At 38.8% G+C, this 16,853-nt stretch overlaps 1 protein-coding gene across 1 annotated transcript in view; it reads left to right on the top strand.

The window, feature by feature from the left end:
* MAP2 (microtubule associated protein 2) overlaps window positions 1-16,853 on the top strand; it is a 254,107-nt gene that overhangs the window by 217,174 nt on the left and 20,080 nt on the right. The window contains exons 14-17 of the mRNA XM_088135597.1: window positions 4,672-4,733; window positions 9,059-9,235; window positions 10,292-10,442; window positions 12,623-12,966. Of these exons, the coding sequence (XP_087991723.1) occupies window positions 4,672-4,733; window positions 9,059-9,235; window positions 10,292-10,442; window positions 12,623-12,966 (734 nt within the window). The remainder of the gene's footprint in view (window positions 1-4,671; window positions 4,734-9,058; window positions 9,236-10,291; window positions 10,443-12,622; window positions 12,967-16,853) is intronic.

Below are 16,853 nucleotides of genomic sequence, written 5' to 3'. Positions count from 1 at the left end.
ATGCAAGAATCGATTGGAATATGCATCTTATTCTTACATGTTTGGTCACATGTGCTCTTTATTACCATCAAAGGGGAGATGAATAAATACCAGTCTTGATCTCTTTATTTTATATACAGAATTACAATGTGCATGAGATAATGCTGCTAATTCCAGGAAAACATTTTTCCTGGCAATTCCAAAATATTCCTCCTCTAGCCTTTCTGTGGATATAAGATTGTAAAACTAGAGTGCCAATCCATAACTTATAGATGAAAAGAATCTTGTTAACAGACTATATTCATGCATCTCCAATCTAATGCTGAGTAATAATTTAAAGCTACAGAGATTTATTTAATAACAGATTTCTGGTAAATTCATTTTTCATTATCTTTATTGACAAAAGGCTGCTATATTTTATAAAATTGTAGTACAGATTTGTCCTTACTGGGACTTCTGTAAAGATAAGAAACTGCAACTCAGCAATATATTATCATCTATTGCACTGCAGAACATTTTGTGATTTATGCATGTTTCTCTTGATTGAAGAAGTTGATCGTGCACTATATATAATTCAAGTATCTGAATGACAATGTCTGGACTCCAATAGCTTTAGGTCTTGGGGTTTCATTTAGATTTCATGTTTTCTTAAAACTATTGTTAAAATAAACTTGAAACCATGATAGTTTAAACAGTGAAACCTAAAAGAATGTTGTTGTTGTTTTTAAATGCATCAGCCTTCTTTATTCAAAGTCCTGAGAAGTTCTCTGTTAAGAGTGTCCCGGCCCTCTCTTTAAAAAAGAAGGGCTCCTTTTTCTTTAAAAGTTTTTTTCATTACCTTGTTGTCTTTAAAGAGGGTGGTAGTGAGCAGTGAATGGGCCTTTTTCTTCTACTTTTCTGTAAGGACCATAGGTTTCCATCTCCAAAAGTAAGAATACTCACTATTTCCTATGAGGAGAACATTGGGCAAAATGTAGCATAGCTGTGACAACAGAAATGTCTATCCTTTCACATTTGTGGCAGAAGTAATTCCACAACAACATCTCCAATTTCATCCACATGCATTATAGAAAGGACAGATGTTGTGCAATTGTTGCTGAATCGGAGCATTTTAGTATAGAGTTTTGCCTACTCATTAAAGATAAAAGTTCCTAAGAGTGTACCTGTGTTGCATATCCATTCTTTTGTTTCTATATGACTGTAAAGCCAATGCTGGTCTTTGCATTAGAAAAGCCTCAGTTCCCAATAATAGTCCTAAAATTCCTTCCATTGTGTCACTTCTGAGGACAAGGTTAACAGCGAAGTCTTTGATTTATTTCTCAGAATGGAAAATCAGCCATAAATTAATAGCCGATACTTAACTTTAATTAACTGATATTTTTTATTCCAAGCAAAACTCAATAAATAAGAATTATGATGATAAGTAAATGATGGATATGGTTGAATGTCATATACACTCATTCTCTATTGTTTTCATGACTTTCATTGTCTACTTAGCAGCACTATCAGCTGCAGGAGAACATTCCTTTCTTGATTTTTTATGCCCCATCCTAGAAAATTGTCTGTGGTTCTCATTAGCTAATCATTGTACCTTTGAGGCACATTTGCCTCTGGGCTTAATCTCAGTAGACAAAAAGTAAGGGTGAATAAGCCATTGTTTTAGTTTTTCCTGATCCTGTTTTTGGCAAAAATTAAACTATATCTTCTACACTAATATCCCAAACTCAATTCAGAAGTTACAACAAAAATGAGATATGCTAATATTATCTCTCTATATACATGTGTTCTCAGCATAGTAAAGGTTGCCCAAAAAAAAGGCATTTTGAAGGTTTTTTTTTTCTTAATTCCTGGGAGAAGCAGGCAAGAAATTTTGAATTTTGAATGACACAGATTTAAGAATATTGGCCAGATAGCAAATCCATTTAAAGTTATATCACTGTTGATCATCCCAGTGCCTTTGCACTTTTCCAGAATTCTAGATGGTTGTAGCAAATGTACTTGTAAATCAGCAAATAGAGGGAAATTATATTGTTTTTTCCTTTTATATCTTTTATATCCTTCTTTATTTTCATTTTTTTCCTGTTATATACACAAATCAAGGACATTTCACATTTGTCCACTCCCTTCCTCCTGTTTATGTGGGATAAGAAAGTTAAAACTTTGCCCTTCATTTTTAAACTTGTCAGTTTCTTCTAATATCTGAACTGAGGAAACTGGTTCAGATGCTGGCATGTTCTGACTAAAGTTTAGCTAACCATAGTTCCAACACAACAGCAGATCTCTTCCTCTGGAAAGTAAAAGCAAACACAGTTCTAAGAAGCTTATGCTTACAAAGAGTTTCCCGTAACATGTGGAAAAGGCGATAGAAAAGCTGTAAGGAGGCCGGGGGTGGGGGTCAGGGAACCTGGAAGAAACTGTTTGTTACTGATCAGTGGCTTTTCTTTCATTCATGGTAGATTGATTTTTGTGTAGCTGTATTAGGTCAAACTAGAGTGTAGTATCAAAGCAAGGATTGATATGGTATTTATTTTCAGATACCCAAGTTTCAAATTGTGAACTTTGAAGAAGGAAGTGATTTGCAAATCCTAAAACCTTCAAAATGTTTTCCATTTTATATAAAATGTGTCCCATATTTTGCCAGTTCTATTAATTGCACATTCAAAAGCTCCCTAAGGGGGGGGGGGTATTTCTGTAGCTGCAATTTCAAGCATTGTAATCTGTCCCATTGAATTAATGGGTCTTCTTTCTGACAGACTAAACTAGATGGGGATGTATGAATTGTAATGGTAAAACTTAAGTTTTGGGTAAGGCTACTTCATGCAATCAAATACACTTGCAGTATTTGTTTCTTTTCATCTGTTTTTATTGATACACAACAATGGGGCAAACTTTGAAGAAACCATATTGATTTTAACTATTGTAATACAGTAATGTGAATGTTATCATCTGAATGTTATCTAAATTTGTACTGCAGTCTTTGGTTGGTTGAAAAAGTAAGACTTTGTTTCCTTTGTGACATCACAAAATTCATATCATAGGACAAACAGAAGCAGCAGCTTAAACTCTGAACTGGGACAAACATGTATTAGGTTTGTCTTCCTCATCTTAAATTTCATGGTTTGTGTCCCAGAATTAAACATGTTTCTTGCATGATTAAACTGTTAATCGAACTCCAAGGGACAGGGCGAAGTCATGATCCAGGTTTATTGTTCAGATGGAAGAATTATTATGCTTTCAGGTAAGTCATCAGTAAAGGCGTTTCCCCCTGGTTTAATAGCTATGGATCATGATTCAACCAGAAGAATCTATTACCTTTGGGGGGGGGGGGACCAGCAGTAGAACTGAGAAAGTATAATGCAGGCAGCTTGTGATGAATACATCCTACCAAATATTGACAACTTAAACTACACTATTTTCATTTTTTTCTTTTAATTTATTTCTCAATATTTTCTAGCTTGATATAAGAGGTTAATTTGGGGAAGTGTAGTCAAACTGATAATAGACACTTCCTTGCAAAGCAGTGGAATGGTTGGCACCCCTGGACCCGGGAAATAATTCCAATGATTCTAAGGAACTCCCTCCAAATCTCCCTCTCTGGTACAATTTACGTTGTAAACCATACTATCTGCTGCAATTGTGTTCTTTGAATTCAACTGCGAGCAATGAGCTGGTGATGATTAACGTAATAGGATATGTTAGGCTAGGCACAGAGACTCAGATTGCGCATCAGAAAGCTAAAGGGTGGGGAGGGGATTTCTGCATGCTGCTTACTGGTATCTTCCTGTGTCTGTCCCCAACCTTCCTTTGGCGATGGTGAAGGTCTCAAGGCTGTGATGTTTGGCTCACCCGGACACCCTGGAAAACATCTACGCAACCAGAAACTATAGAAGCGTTTTTCATGCCATCCAGCTCAGAGTAGGAAGTTTGGGAACTGATCAGTGAGAGATGCTACACTCCAGTCTTGCATGCTTGACTCTTGCCCACACTGTCCTTTGCAACCATATAAGAGTAGACTAAACACATGTGCAGAGTTTCTCCTACTGACAAATGGGAACCCAGTGTCGTTCAGGATCTCCCGAAAGATGAAAAATAATCAGAGGTATACACTGTACCCTAGAATTAAAGGGATCCCATGCTGTTAACCAAAAGAATGGAATGTGATAGCTCCGCTATGTATTTACTCACTGTTTCTTTAAGTACGGCTTTGTGTTTGTAAATGTGGTTTATGTGCAAGCCATTTAAGTGATAGATAACACAATGGAAATAGAAGCCATCTTTCCAGTGTCCTGCTCTTCATTTATTTTAACATTCAGTCTTGCCCTTCTTTGTAATATTCCTAGGAGATGCTATACATGCTTATAGTAAGTTGTTTTAAGTCACGGCCAAAATATTACTCATGCTCACATGTTTAAAAAAGTGATGGGGGATGTTTTTGGGATGATTGTTGATTGCTTGAATATAATGGTCTAATCCCACATCATCCAAATGTCACAATTTTCTTTGTAATCCTCTGGTGGTAACATTTTTTATAGGTGAAAATTGAAAAGTGTTATTTTTTTAATTTTCTAGCTGCAATTTATTTTTTCATTAGCAATAATTGTGGCCAATAATTAATCAAACTGAATATGTTAAAAGTTAATTTGAAATTATGGTTTGGAAACATTAACATTTTTTCTCCTTATTTTCTAATAGCTGCTGGTGGTGAAATAAACCAGACGCCTGGGGTGTTTAAGCAAGCAAAGGAAAAACTTTCAGTGAGTGAATTTGCCTTATGCACTTTACACGTCTGTATATTTTGAGTGTTTGGCGGTATTATTGTCGTAAATAACTTTAAGAACCATTTGGCAGTTTTAAACAAATAGTTTCTTTTTTACTCGTTTTGAAATTAATCATAGGTTCTTAAAAAGTTCTAATTGCTGTACTGTGCAAAATTACATATTGACAATTAAAAAGATACCAAGCTTTCTATTTTATGTTCAAGTCAATTGGATGCAGTTCTGAGAACTTCACTGGCACTAGTTTCAATCTGTCAATCTGATTCATTCTCCTAAGGGGAAATACTTGACTCTAAAGCTGATTTCGCCCTAATTTCTCTGATCTGCTTTCTGTATATTTAAAAGCCAGTGGCTGCTGCTGTGCCTGAAAAAAAGGGCAAATCCAAAGTTCAGCCAATCACTGAAGTTGGGACTGAATGCTAATCAGCTAGATAAGCAAATTGACACCCGCCGGATTCTGGTGCAGGTCTCCTGTGTCACAAGGCAAATGCAAGTCTGGCTGCATGGATTCTCATGGCTGGATGGAAACACAATATAATCAGTGCTGTCGTAGCCACAAGATGCAGAGAGAAACTGATTTCATTAGCATAAAATAGGAAATCAACACAAAGAACTACCAGCAGTAGCATAGAACAGTACCTGCTTTATCACCAATTGTAAACCATAACAAAGGAAGGAGTCCATTCATGTCAGTGGGAATGCACAAATATGTTTGACTGCCCAAGGTACAAGGCACTTTTCCAGATGTGGTAGGTACCATTCACAGTACTTTGTTTTCCATGACTATCCTTTGTTCAGGGCCATGAATTCAGTTGGCTGGTGACTTCTAACTGGGAGGGGAGAATTGCCATCTCCTTTCTTTTTCCTTCTTTTTTCCCCTTTTCCGGGAAGAGAAAAATAGGTGGGAGGAGAGTGTCTCCCTTTTGAACCATGCTTGTTCTAACAAGAAATGAAGGATGAAAAAGGATGTGGCCAGAGTTGAAATGTTTCCCATCTCTTTATGTTTATTTCTCCGGACAATACATTCTATGTTAGTCTGTAGGGAGGAAAAATCTATTCCACTCTAAATATACCTGTTTATGAGTTTTGCAGCTAATTCCATGGAATCATACAACTGGATGAAGCCATCGAGTCTAACTTAGTGGAGGAATTCAAATCGAAGCATCTCTGACAGACTATAACCAAGGAAAGGAGCCTATCAAATCCCTGGCAAATTGGTTTCATTGTCACAGTGCTCTTATTCTTTGGAATTTTTCCTGATATTTCCGCCCTCCTTCTTTCGGTGTTAATTTGCACTTCAAAACTTGTTTGAAGTTAGGAACCAGAACTGTCTTTATGATCAGTTAATGGCCCAATAGTGTTACACAGATGAAAATTCTGGCTCTTTGAGTAATTTGTTAAAAAATACTTTACAATTGCATTGGCTAAACATGCAATATTGCAATTACACCCATGCTGCTGCTTCAGAAAGTACACCAACATCTCAAAATCCCTAAGAAATCATAACATTTTTGCCATTTTTCTTTTTTGATTTTATTCAGAAAACTGATGGCCCTGGCTTGTTTCAAGTATAAACACATTTAGAGAACAAATATCAGCAAGAACAGTTTTTGAGATGGTTGAATGGATTTCTAAATTTCTTTGTTTAAAAACTTGAGTGTGTGGTTGTCTGTGAGTGTTGTGGTTGCTGTTCATGTGTCAGACAATTTATGTATAAATTATAGATTGCCTGGGTGCAGGTAGTCCTTGGTTAACAAAGGCAATTGGGGCGAGAATTTCCATTGCTAAGTGATGCGATCATAAAGCATGATATCACATGACTGCACCTCTTAGTGGCAGCAATCCCAGCAGTCTCGGTTGTCATTGTTAACTGAATCCCACCTGTTCATTAGGCAAGGACCCACCCTGATCCAAGCCATTCCCGGCTTGGTTCCTCCCAGCACCAAACCTTGGTAAGGTAAGGGACTGCCTCCTCCTCATCTCCCCCAACCCACCTATCTCCCCCTCATCTCTGCCCTTTTGGCTGCCCTGCACTCTGCTGGCCCTGCTGCCCCCAGCTGACCTTTGCCGTCTTTGACCTTCCTCCCACTGCTGATGAGGCACACCTGACCTGGCCCTTTGCAAGGCAGCTGCTGGCCCTGCCAGGCCTTCCCAAGGTTGTTCACACTGTTCTCCAAGTCACGTGCGGCCTTCTTGCGAGGCTTTGGAAGGCTTCAAAGCCTCGCAAGAAGGCCGCACACAATTTGGACAAGGCCGCACGCAGCCTCAGAAGAAGACCTGGTGCAGTCAAAAGGGCAGAGATGGGAGGGAGATAGACTGGTGGGGGGAGGTGCACCCCTGTGGTTGTAAGTGCAGGCAGGCTGCCAAGTGCCCGAAATTTGGTCAGATGACCGTGGGGGCGCTGCAACAGCCATAATTTTGGGGACTGGGTGTAACTACCATTCATTTAGCACCACCATAATTTTGAATGGTCACTGAATGAACAGTTGTTAACCAAGGACTACCAGTAGAATTGCCTGAATGAAACCATGAGTTTCTCCCACTTTTTCTTGCTGTTCTTCATAACTGCAGGCACTGGCTTCAAAATGAGCCAGACTGGGAAGAAAACTACAAAGAAAGGCAGGACACAGAGAGAGAGATGGTCTCCTCCACACCCCTTCTGTTATAAAAATTAGATACCTCATATCCTCACATGCATAGGACATGCAAATATATGAATAAACATATGGCTGTCCTGCTCCCTTTTATCTAACATGTTTATGTAATGTTGCCTGTTTGTACTTAATGGACTTTGCCCACCCGCTGAAAGTAAATATCCTTTTTCTTTTTATTCAGAGGCCACAGCTTTCTAGAATTTGATAGTGAAAGAATTGTAAGTTGCATATGTAAATTTAAAAAATCTTACACCTTTGCTTCCAATTCCCACCATGGGTTGAAATGATAATTTTCAGGTAGCAAGCTAGCCCACTGATTACCTTGACTACTCTGAACACACAGGAAATTTCATAGTTAGCAATAGCTCTCTCTAAAACTAAGCTGTCACCTGATGGTTACAATTCTTGGTTTGTGGCTGGGAAGACTTGAGTTTATTTCAATGAACTTCATAGAATTTTCCTCAGGGGAAAAAAAAAAAATAGGATTAGAACATTAGATTTGTAAATAGCTTTCTTGATCTCTCAAACCTTGCATGCTCACCTGTTGCTTACATCTCCTTAGGTCATAATATTAATAGTGCCCATCAAATTCCATCTCTGTGCTCTTATGCTTTTCAGTTTTTTCATTTTTTGCCTTTATAGACTAACATGGTTATTCTTCTGGAACATATTCACATTGCATGTTTCAGGTGCCCCAATTATCTTCTTTTTTAAATCTAATTCTAACCCAGCCCTTATATCTATATCCATTTACGAAGGCCACATATATGAGCTTGGAAGTATTTTGATTTGTATATTTAAAACTGAAACGAAGACATAGCCAATGGAAGTGCATCTAAGTGTGACTTCAGATGAAAAGTTTCTGAAAGGAAATTACTGATACAAAAAGTTTTTTTTAAAAAAAAAAAGACAAGTAGCGCCTTCTCAATTTTGTTTTGCAGTAGGAAAAGAATCAGCAAAAATGCTAGTGATATCATAAGGCTTCCATAATTGGCTTTGTTAAATTTAATTACGTATGAAAGCTTCATAAGGCAAGGACTACTATTCTCTCCAGCACTAACAAGATATCATAGCAGTTCGTTTGTGACTACTGCAGTTAGTAACTCCATAATGTTTTTAATAGCAGTTTCAGAGTATAATACTGTCCACTAAGAACCTGGTCTTGAACTTAAAGTGCTTGTTGGCTTATTTTTATCAGATCTAAAAACCTATATTCCACAATAGCATTGTAAAAAAATTATGAATATAGGCTGAATTTACCTGGAATGAAAACAGTCTAGTCTTAGCCTGGTAATCATAGGAATCCTAACTTGGACATATCAATATTCTTTAGTGAATCGCTGAAACTCTAACAGTTCCAGTCTTAAAACCTGGAAAAGATGGTAAGGCTAAAAGTAGAAAAATAGAAAATTAGCATGGGCCAGTGATAGTGTAAAGTAGCTTCAGGAAAAGCTATAGTGGACTTCTGAAAAATAGCCATTATAGTTTGAACAATGTAACCACTTTACTTTCATGTATGCCTTAGAATTTGCATACATAATGGTTTTTAAGGTTCTGATATGTGATCTGTTTTCCATATCCCATGCATTTTCTGTTTGTCTCATTGTTCATCTTCCCATTACATTCTTCTTTTTGTTTTCCTATAATTAGACTTCTTCTTTGTCAAAGATTCCTGCCTCAAAGGTTAGAGCAAAGTCATTGCTTCCTCCAAGACCCAGCTCTGCTTGCTCACTAATCACCACTAAAAAAGTTGCTTTGCGCAATAAAGACAATTATATTGCGTGGCCCTCTTCAGCGGGCCCAAGGGACTATTCAAAAACAGCTCAGGTAAGGCAGTTGAGGTAGAACAAGAATGAAGACAAATGCCCATATCTTTAACTCTTTTTCCTCCTGTACTAAAGATGGGTATCTCACCTTGATGTCCATTTTCCCAAATGAAAAAGAACTGTAGCATATAAGTCAGAAATATAACTAAATTGGTTCATGTTATTAACAGCTTCAGCACCTTTCCAAGGGGTCACTCCTCCTGCTTCACCTGTAAGTTCTGTAAACAAGAACTACTCTGCTCCATTCCTCTATAACATCACAGCTCAGAAGTGATGAGAAAATTCAGTGGTGATGATACTGTTCCCATAATACATTCTGAAAAACAGTCCAAGAGAAGGAAGAGGTAGAGATGCAAATGTTGGGTTACAGGTGCCTGATAGATTCTGGCAGGGTGACAAAGTAAATTCGAGAACCCAAAGAAGTGGCAGGGCAGAATCTTGAGAGGATGGCACATAGTTGAGACAGACCTGATACGTGATTTCATGGCCTGCCAGAACCTGGGATTTGTTAGCTGTGATAACTCCCAGTATTAGAATTTAGTTTACAGATTATAAAAAGAAATGTGATTGTTCAAAAAGCTTAATGTATTGTTTGATTCTATTCAACGTCTATATATCTCGTAAGATCCACATAGTAGGTTTAGCCCATTTGCTACAATAGAAGAGGACTGCCTAAAAACTCTGGCTTTTCCAAGTAATTTTTGGATGGCAAGAATCCGCTCCCTCCATTTCCGAGTATTGTGTGGGTGGTTGTTTTATTCAGCTTCAGTGTGTGCATCTGTCTGTGGGTCTATGAATGTATGTTCACTTTGGAACAGAGAGGCATTCTTTCTCTCTTGGCTTTAAATACAAAGGAAATGAGGCTATACTGATACAGTCATAGCCAGATTAAGTCAACTTTCTGCCCCCAACCTTGGAGTCTGCTCTCTTTTCTCATCAGCTTTCTGTGCTACTATCATATTGCTTTCCCTTACGGCTTGATTGCAAACAAAGTTAGATCAGAGCTGAATATGAGTGCGTGTTTAAAATCAAAATGCGTCCTGTTTTTTTCCATTAGGATGGAATAACCAAGAGTCCCGAAAAGCGTTCCTCTTTACCAAGACCTTCTTCCATTTTACCCGCCCGAAGAGGTATCTCAGCAGACAGAGAACGAGATGAGAATTCTTTCTCCCTGAACAGCACCATCTCCTCCATAAGACGAACTACAAGTATGTCTAATTGCCCTATACCTCAACCTTAAAGTTGGAGGCTCAAGCTCAGGGTTCTCTAATCTATTTTGAGGTAGTGGGCACTTTTGAAATTTCAAAAGCATATTATGAGTAATTTTAATACAATTATGCTATGATGAGCCTGAACACTCTTAAAAATCCCCATTTATCAGGGGGAAAACTAGTAAGGTTCTGGCCCACTATTCCCTATAACCTTACAGGTAGTCCTCGCTTAACAACCACAATAGGGATTGGAAAATTGGTCATTAAGCAGGGCGGTTAAGTGAGTTACCACATGACCAGACTCGATTTTATGACCATTTTTACAATGGTTCTCAAGTGAATCACTACGGTCATGAAGCGAATTACATGGTCGTTAAGCGAATCACATCATTAAGCAAATCCAGCTTCCTCAACGGACTTTTGCCAGAATTCACTTAATGACCATGTAATTCGCTTAATGGCCATGATGAGATGAGATGAGATGAGATGAGATGAGATGAGATGAGATGAGATGAGATGAGATGAGATGAGATGAGATGAGATGAGATGAGATGAGATGAGATGAAACATAGAGTCTGGCTGGTTTCAAGAGAAATGTTTATGGATACATTGGTGGCCACAGTACCATGCTGAGGATATAGGTTCTAGACCAGAGATGATATCTAAATTACACAGCAATCAGTTCCTGCTCAGCTAAGGGACAAGGAAGCCAGTCAGCAGGAGGCAGGCTCTCTGTAACCAATGCACGACAGATCTCTGCCCACAACAGGCAATTGCCCTTCTTTGCATTTAGCACTCCAGATGTAACTTAATCACCTGTGATGCCTTCAGTGGAGCTCTGGCACTGCTTACCATATCCTGCCAAAGGCCAGGTGGAAAGGTGAAAAATTAGCAACTGGTTCTCACAAATCAGCAAGATAACACCCCTGTGTATATATAAGTTATGTAATACGTTATAGTGAAAATAGCATAGGGAGTGTATATTATAGTCTTTTCTTAGCTATTAAAGTTACTTTTATGGTACTTTCCTCACTTTGCTTATTTGTGCTTTCCTAGCAATAAGATTACCAGCATGTTTTAAATGTTTAGCATAGTTGTTCTGCTAACCTTAAATGAAACACTTTGGAAAAAAGAGCTAATACTAATGTTTGCTATGAAATTTATTCTCATTCATAAAATTGGAGATTCTTTGAAACAAAAATATTTCCATCTTTAAATGTCATACCTACAAATCCTGCTGTAATGCAGGAATCAAAGCTTTGTTTCTATTGTAACAAGAATGTGTTACATACTACCACCTCTATAAAAGTTTATTCTTTAGATTGCTTCTATCTTTTGTGTTAAGCAGATTGTCTTTTTGCCTTTTAAATTACTACCAGTTTTAAATTTTAAATTACTACCAGATCAGATAAAACATTTTAGGTATATTAAAATCATATGGGTTCTCTTGTAATCAGATACTTTTTAAAAAGCTAGGGAAGGTCTGTGTTTTGGAAAAGAGAAAAGAGGTACTGCCTGGACACATCCTAAGTTTCTATTTGTCTAGTTTATATTAGTTCCTGTAAATATGTGATATCAGAATTTTACTATATATGGAAAAGAATGGTTTGCATTGTGTAAAATATAATGTTTTTGATTGAAGAAATTTCCCAACTTGTGAAGAGGTTCTACATTTTAAGCATAATTTAGAGGTACAGGTAGGGCTACTGGGTCTGGGCTGCAAACATCCAGATGTCCACTAATCATGAGTAAGTTTTCTGTATCTGCAAGCCAGATCTGGTATCCATAGGGAGAAGTGAAGCTAGGAGAGGAGAGCAAATAGAGGAGGCATATGTTGAAGATCTAAGTCTGTATTAAGGTTCAAATAATCTGTAATTCTCATTTTCATTGATTTCTTCTTACATTTGGGATCAATAAACTATGAAAGATATAATTGCAAATATTCAATTTTATTAATTTTTAATTTGCTTTAAATCCCAACTGGTTTGTAGTCCATGAGGTTCTTGTCATTTAGTGAGATATTGTTCAATTTTAAGTGTCACCCTAATCTTCAGAAAGCTTTAGCAAAGACTGAATAATCATGCAATCAGGTTCTTTTATGAACTGTTAGATGCCAGTTCTCCCTAGGAAAATGGTATGAGTATCATAGAACAAACAGAATTCTGTTATCAATACAGGATCAGAGCCTATTCGAAGCCGAACAGGAAAAAGTGGTACATCAACCCCGACTACTCCAGGATCAACTGCCATCACTCCTGGAACCCCACCTAGCTATTCCTCTCGTACCCCAGGAACACCTGGGACCCCTAGTTATTCCAGAACCCCACACACACCAGGTACTCCCACTTCTGCTATTCTGGTACCCACTGAGAAAAAAGTTGCTGTCATACGCACACCTCCGAAATCTCCAGCAACCCCTAAGCAACTTCGTGTGATTAATCAACCTCTACCAGATCTCAAGAACGTCAGGTCCAAAGTTGGGTCAACAGACAACATCAAGTATCAGCCTAAGGGGGGACAGGTAAGGCTTTCATTCTAATTAATGCATTTAAAAACAAGATTGGGGTGGGGGAGTGGGGAGGATATGCAGTATTTGACTCGTTGCTATCAAAAGCTTTCTTCACTAATTACACTTCTAATTCCATTCTGGTAGTAATTCGCGTTTGTTAATTACCCGTCTTATTCCATTCTTCCAGCTTGATTTGAATGTAGGAGGAGTTAGTATCCCTCATTAGAAAAAGAAAGACTGCTACTTCTAATAGAGTGGAATGAAAATCTGCAGACTGGAAACTTCCTTTAAACCTCTTTTGTAAACTTCTAGAGGCAGGAGTTAACCATTTAAATCAGTGTTGTCCAAACTTGGCCACTTTAAGACGAGTGGACTTCAACTCCCAGAATTCTCCCATGCTGGCTGGGGGAATTCTGCGAGTTGAAGTCCACTCGTCTTAAAGTGGCCAAGTTTGGACAACACTGATTTAAATGTTTTTGTTTAGTAATTTGGCTTCATGCTGATGGAGGAATAGTTTTGTGAAATACATTGGTATAATAATTTGCCTAAGATGCAAATTGTGCTTTATTTCTTGTGTAATTTTAATTTGTTTTATTTTATGGAACTACTTTTAGATGAGGGCTACCAGATCTGAGCTGCAAAAATCTGGACATTCTGCAGATGGTAGAAATGGCAGAATGCGTGTAAGCTCTAAGGTCTGTCAGTTATTTCTACTGAAAGACCAAGCGTGCCTTATTCATCAGAAATAATTCCTCATTACGATGACGGTTTTATTCAGCCTCTCACAAAAAAATCACACAGCTCCATACTGGTATGGTAATATCTTTCTATCTGCCTGCGTGGGATGCTTTGATGTGGGAATCCCTGACTTCTGCACAGAGAGATTAAGAAACCAAAGGAAGTATCTGTTAGTGGGAGAGTTCTGTTACCTGCAGAAGAATGGCAGAGGCTGCAGCAAATCTCTCACCACCCCAACTGGCCCAGTTTGAGGGTTGCATGTGTACATGGCCTTCCTCCTGATAGGATTACCTTCCTCAGATTCTGCAGATAATGGAAGAACACAGTTGGTTGAAGAGCATTGAACACTGATGTGATGACTTGAGATCAGCAATCATGCCTCAGAAGCTCTTGGGTCAGGGTTTTAGGTTCTTCAGAGTCCTCTCACTTTCAGATTCTCCAGATTCTAACTCTCTACCAGTAAATTACTGATTTGCAAACCAAATAGAGGTTGAGACATCATTTGCTCTCTCACCTCAGACCTTTTGAGCATTGAGATGAGAAACAGAGGTTCTCCCTTCACCAGTAGTGGGGAGTGTGTGGCATTGATGTATAGTTTATCTAATGTGGTAGATTTCTCTGTGAACTACACCACCAGCCATAGCCAAGCTTCATGTGATTGAATTTTGCTATATGGCAAAAATAAGCTTGTCCACATAACCCTTGTTTTTCTGTCCAGTTATGTGCTTGAAGTCGTCTGTCTGTTATTTCTTCCCTTTCCCTTTCAATCTTACTATTTCACAATCGATGGTAATATATATTTAAACCAAGTCTAAATTCTTCCAAGGTGTCTTTACTGTTTTTCAGATTGATTCTGATATTCAAGTATGATAATCAGTATATTTATATTTTTGCAAGTCTAATAGCACAGAAGTTCAACTAATCTCTCCCTTGAAGCCTCCAAGCTAGCCTATAGCTAAGTAACACCCTTTCTTGCCAAACTTTCCACTGATTAACAAATATCCTTCCCTCCTATCCACACAAATAGAATAAAATAATATGCCAGAACAGATGATCCACGATCATTTTGATAGAAAATGCAGATGATATAACAGTTCCATTGCCTAGATGATAAAGCACAAATCTGGATAGAAAAGCCCGAAGTGGGTACAATAAGGCTGTTACGGTGGCATCTGCATTTAAACGCCTCCTGGAATGACTGTGGCCATGGCAACATGTTACTAAGTTGAGTGGGAGAGGAAGAATGAAAGAAAATCAATTTTGAGCAATATCTATACAAACATGAGGACACTGGAGGCTCTTTGAAGCTGCTCTTTTTCTCTTGTGTACCATGGAATAGTAAAACTGAACACAGAAGCTGGATTAAGAGGCAGGGTTGTGTGAGAATTGTCTCCAATGCAAATAGGGTACCCCCTTGGGTTGCCAAGCTGGCCTTGTGGCAAATGTTAAAGGTAAAAAATGCTGTAACCACATTAAAAGGAACTATAGAGGAAGGGAGGCATATATATATCCCATTACAGATAGGAAGACTACAGCTTCAGGCACACTGCCAGCATGTAAGATATTGTGCTGGGATTAGTACAGTTGATTTTAAGTGCCCAAAGGGTTCTTACGGTCTCTCATCCAGGAGAAACAAATAGAAACAATTCTCTATTTGCATATAGTTGAAGAGTTCACTCTACATGGCCACAGAGCTGGCCGTACCCTCCAACTTGGTGATGGCAAGCAGGGCCAATCTAAGCAGCGGTGGTGACAGTGACCTGGAGATACTCATTCTTGGTGTGCCAAAGGGCATGGACACCCAGATTGTTTGGGAGATGGAGCAGGTCAATGACCTTGTAAGAGAACCAACCTGTGTCCTGTGGCTGTTGTGTGACCAGCTCTGTGGGACAGTGGCCATTTTAGACATCTTGGCTCTGCACTCCGGACATGAAAATTAGAGGGGCTGGAGTTTCCAGTCTATGGCAGCCCCGGTTCTGTTGCATCATTACCTCTGAAGGAGTCAGGAGCAGATGGAACTAGATTGTGTTGGAAGTTTGGGAAGGTGGGGTAGAGTGGGGTTGGAGTTAGTTGTCCCTTCTTAGGAGAGAGACTGGGGGGAGGGGAGAAGCATTTCTGGTTCACCCTGTTGGTAAGGGTATAAGAGTTTTTTTCTTTTCTTTTTTTTTAATTTTCCCCTCCAGCTACCTGAGTGAGAGTAGGTCAGCCAGGAGATGGTGTTTGTCTGTATGGGTGGGAGGGAGAAGATAGACTGGCTGACTAGATTTTGTGTGCTGAGTGCTTTGTAGAAGCACCCTGGCGCCTAGATCAGTCAGCTATTTTGAAGGAACATGCAGTTGAGTGTATGATGGGTCCTTTGACCTGAGGGAGGGAGGGTGAGAGATAGGGTGATGGGTGATACGAAGGGGGTGAAGGCAGGCAGTGACATACGGTGTGATGGGCATGGGGAGATGTGGCAGGAGATGGGGCAGGCTGTTCTCAGAGAAACCAGCCTTGGTGCCTGGTACTGATGCTTCATTCAAGTCACCTGAGCCCCACCCAGGGGCCTGGCCTTTGGAGCTTTGGTGGCGAAAGTTCTTCTAGGCAATACGATTTAAGTCTCAAGAAATTAAGAACTATCTAAGATGATGTGGTAATGCTTCTTCAGTGTTAGTTATCCTGGCTGTGTCTCTCCTAGGTATTGAACTGCTTTTCTATGATCTGCTTCTACAGTCAGTTTGTGAAAATCAAGAGCATGAAAGGGAGGAAAATCCTAAGCCAGTAACATAAACCGATATGACTAACTGTCTAAAGAGGGTAGAGATGCTATTTTAGAGTGTCATTGGGAGATAGACCTTCTCCTTTCACCAGAGGCATGCACTAACCCATGCACCCTGTCTGTCCTTAGCTTGGAAATAGAGTAATATTGTGACAGCTGGAAATGACTGGAAATGCTTACAAAAACCAGTAAGAAGTTGTTTGTTAATAAATCAAAATATAGAGTTGTGTAGTTCTCATTAGTAACTAGTCAGTTAATAAATCTGTTTAAACTTATCTCTCGCTCTCAGCCCCTACATATATAAGTCCACTTCTGCTACTGTTTTTATACAGCATAACCATCTGGAGGCAGAAATGGTATTTTTGAAAAAGCTTGAAATAGCTCACATTTCAACAAGAGATCT

Source organism: Python bivittatus, unplaced genomic scaffold (assembly GCF_059951505.1).
Source record: "Python bivittatus isolate LINGU-HERP-01145 unplaced genomic scaffold, Pbiv_v1 ctg000200_np1212, whole genome shotgun sequence".
NCBI lineage: Eukaryota > Metazoa > Chordata > Lepidosauria > Squamata > Pythonidae > Python > Python bivittatus.
The sequence above is the reverse complement of the archived record's forward strand: the minus strand, read 5'-3'. Positions and strand labels throughout refer to the sequence as shown.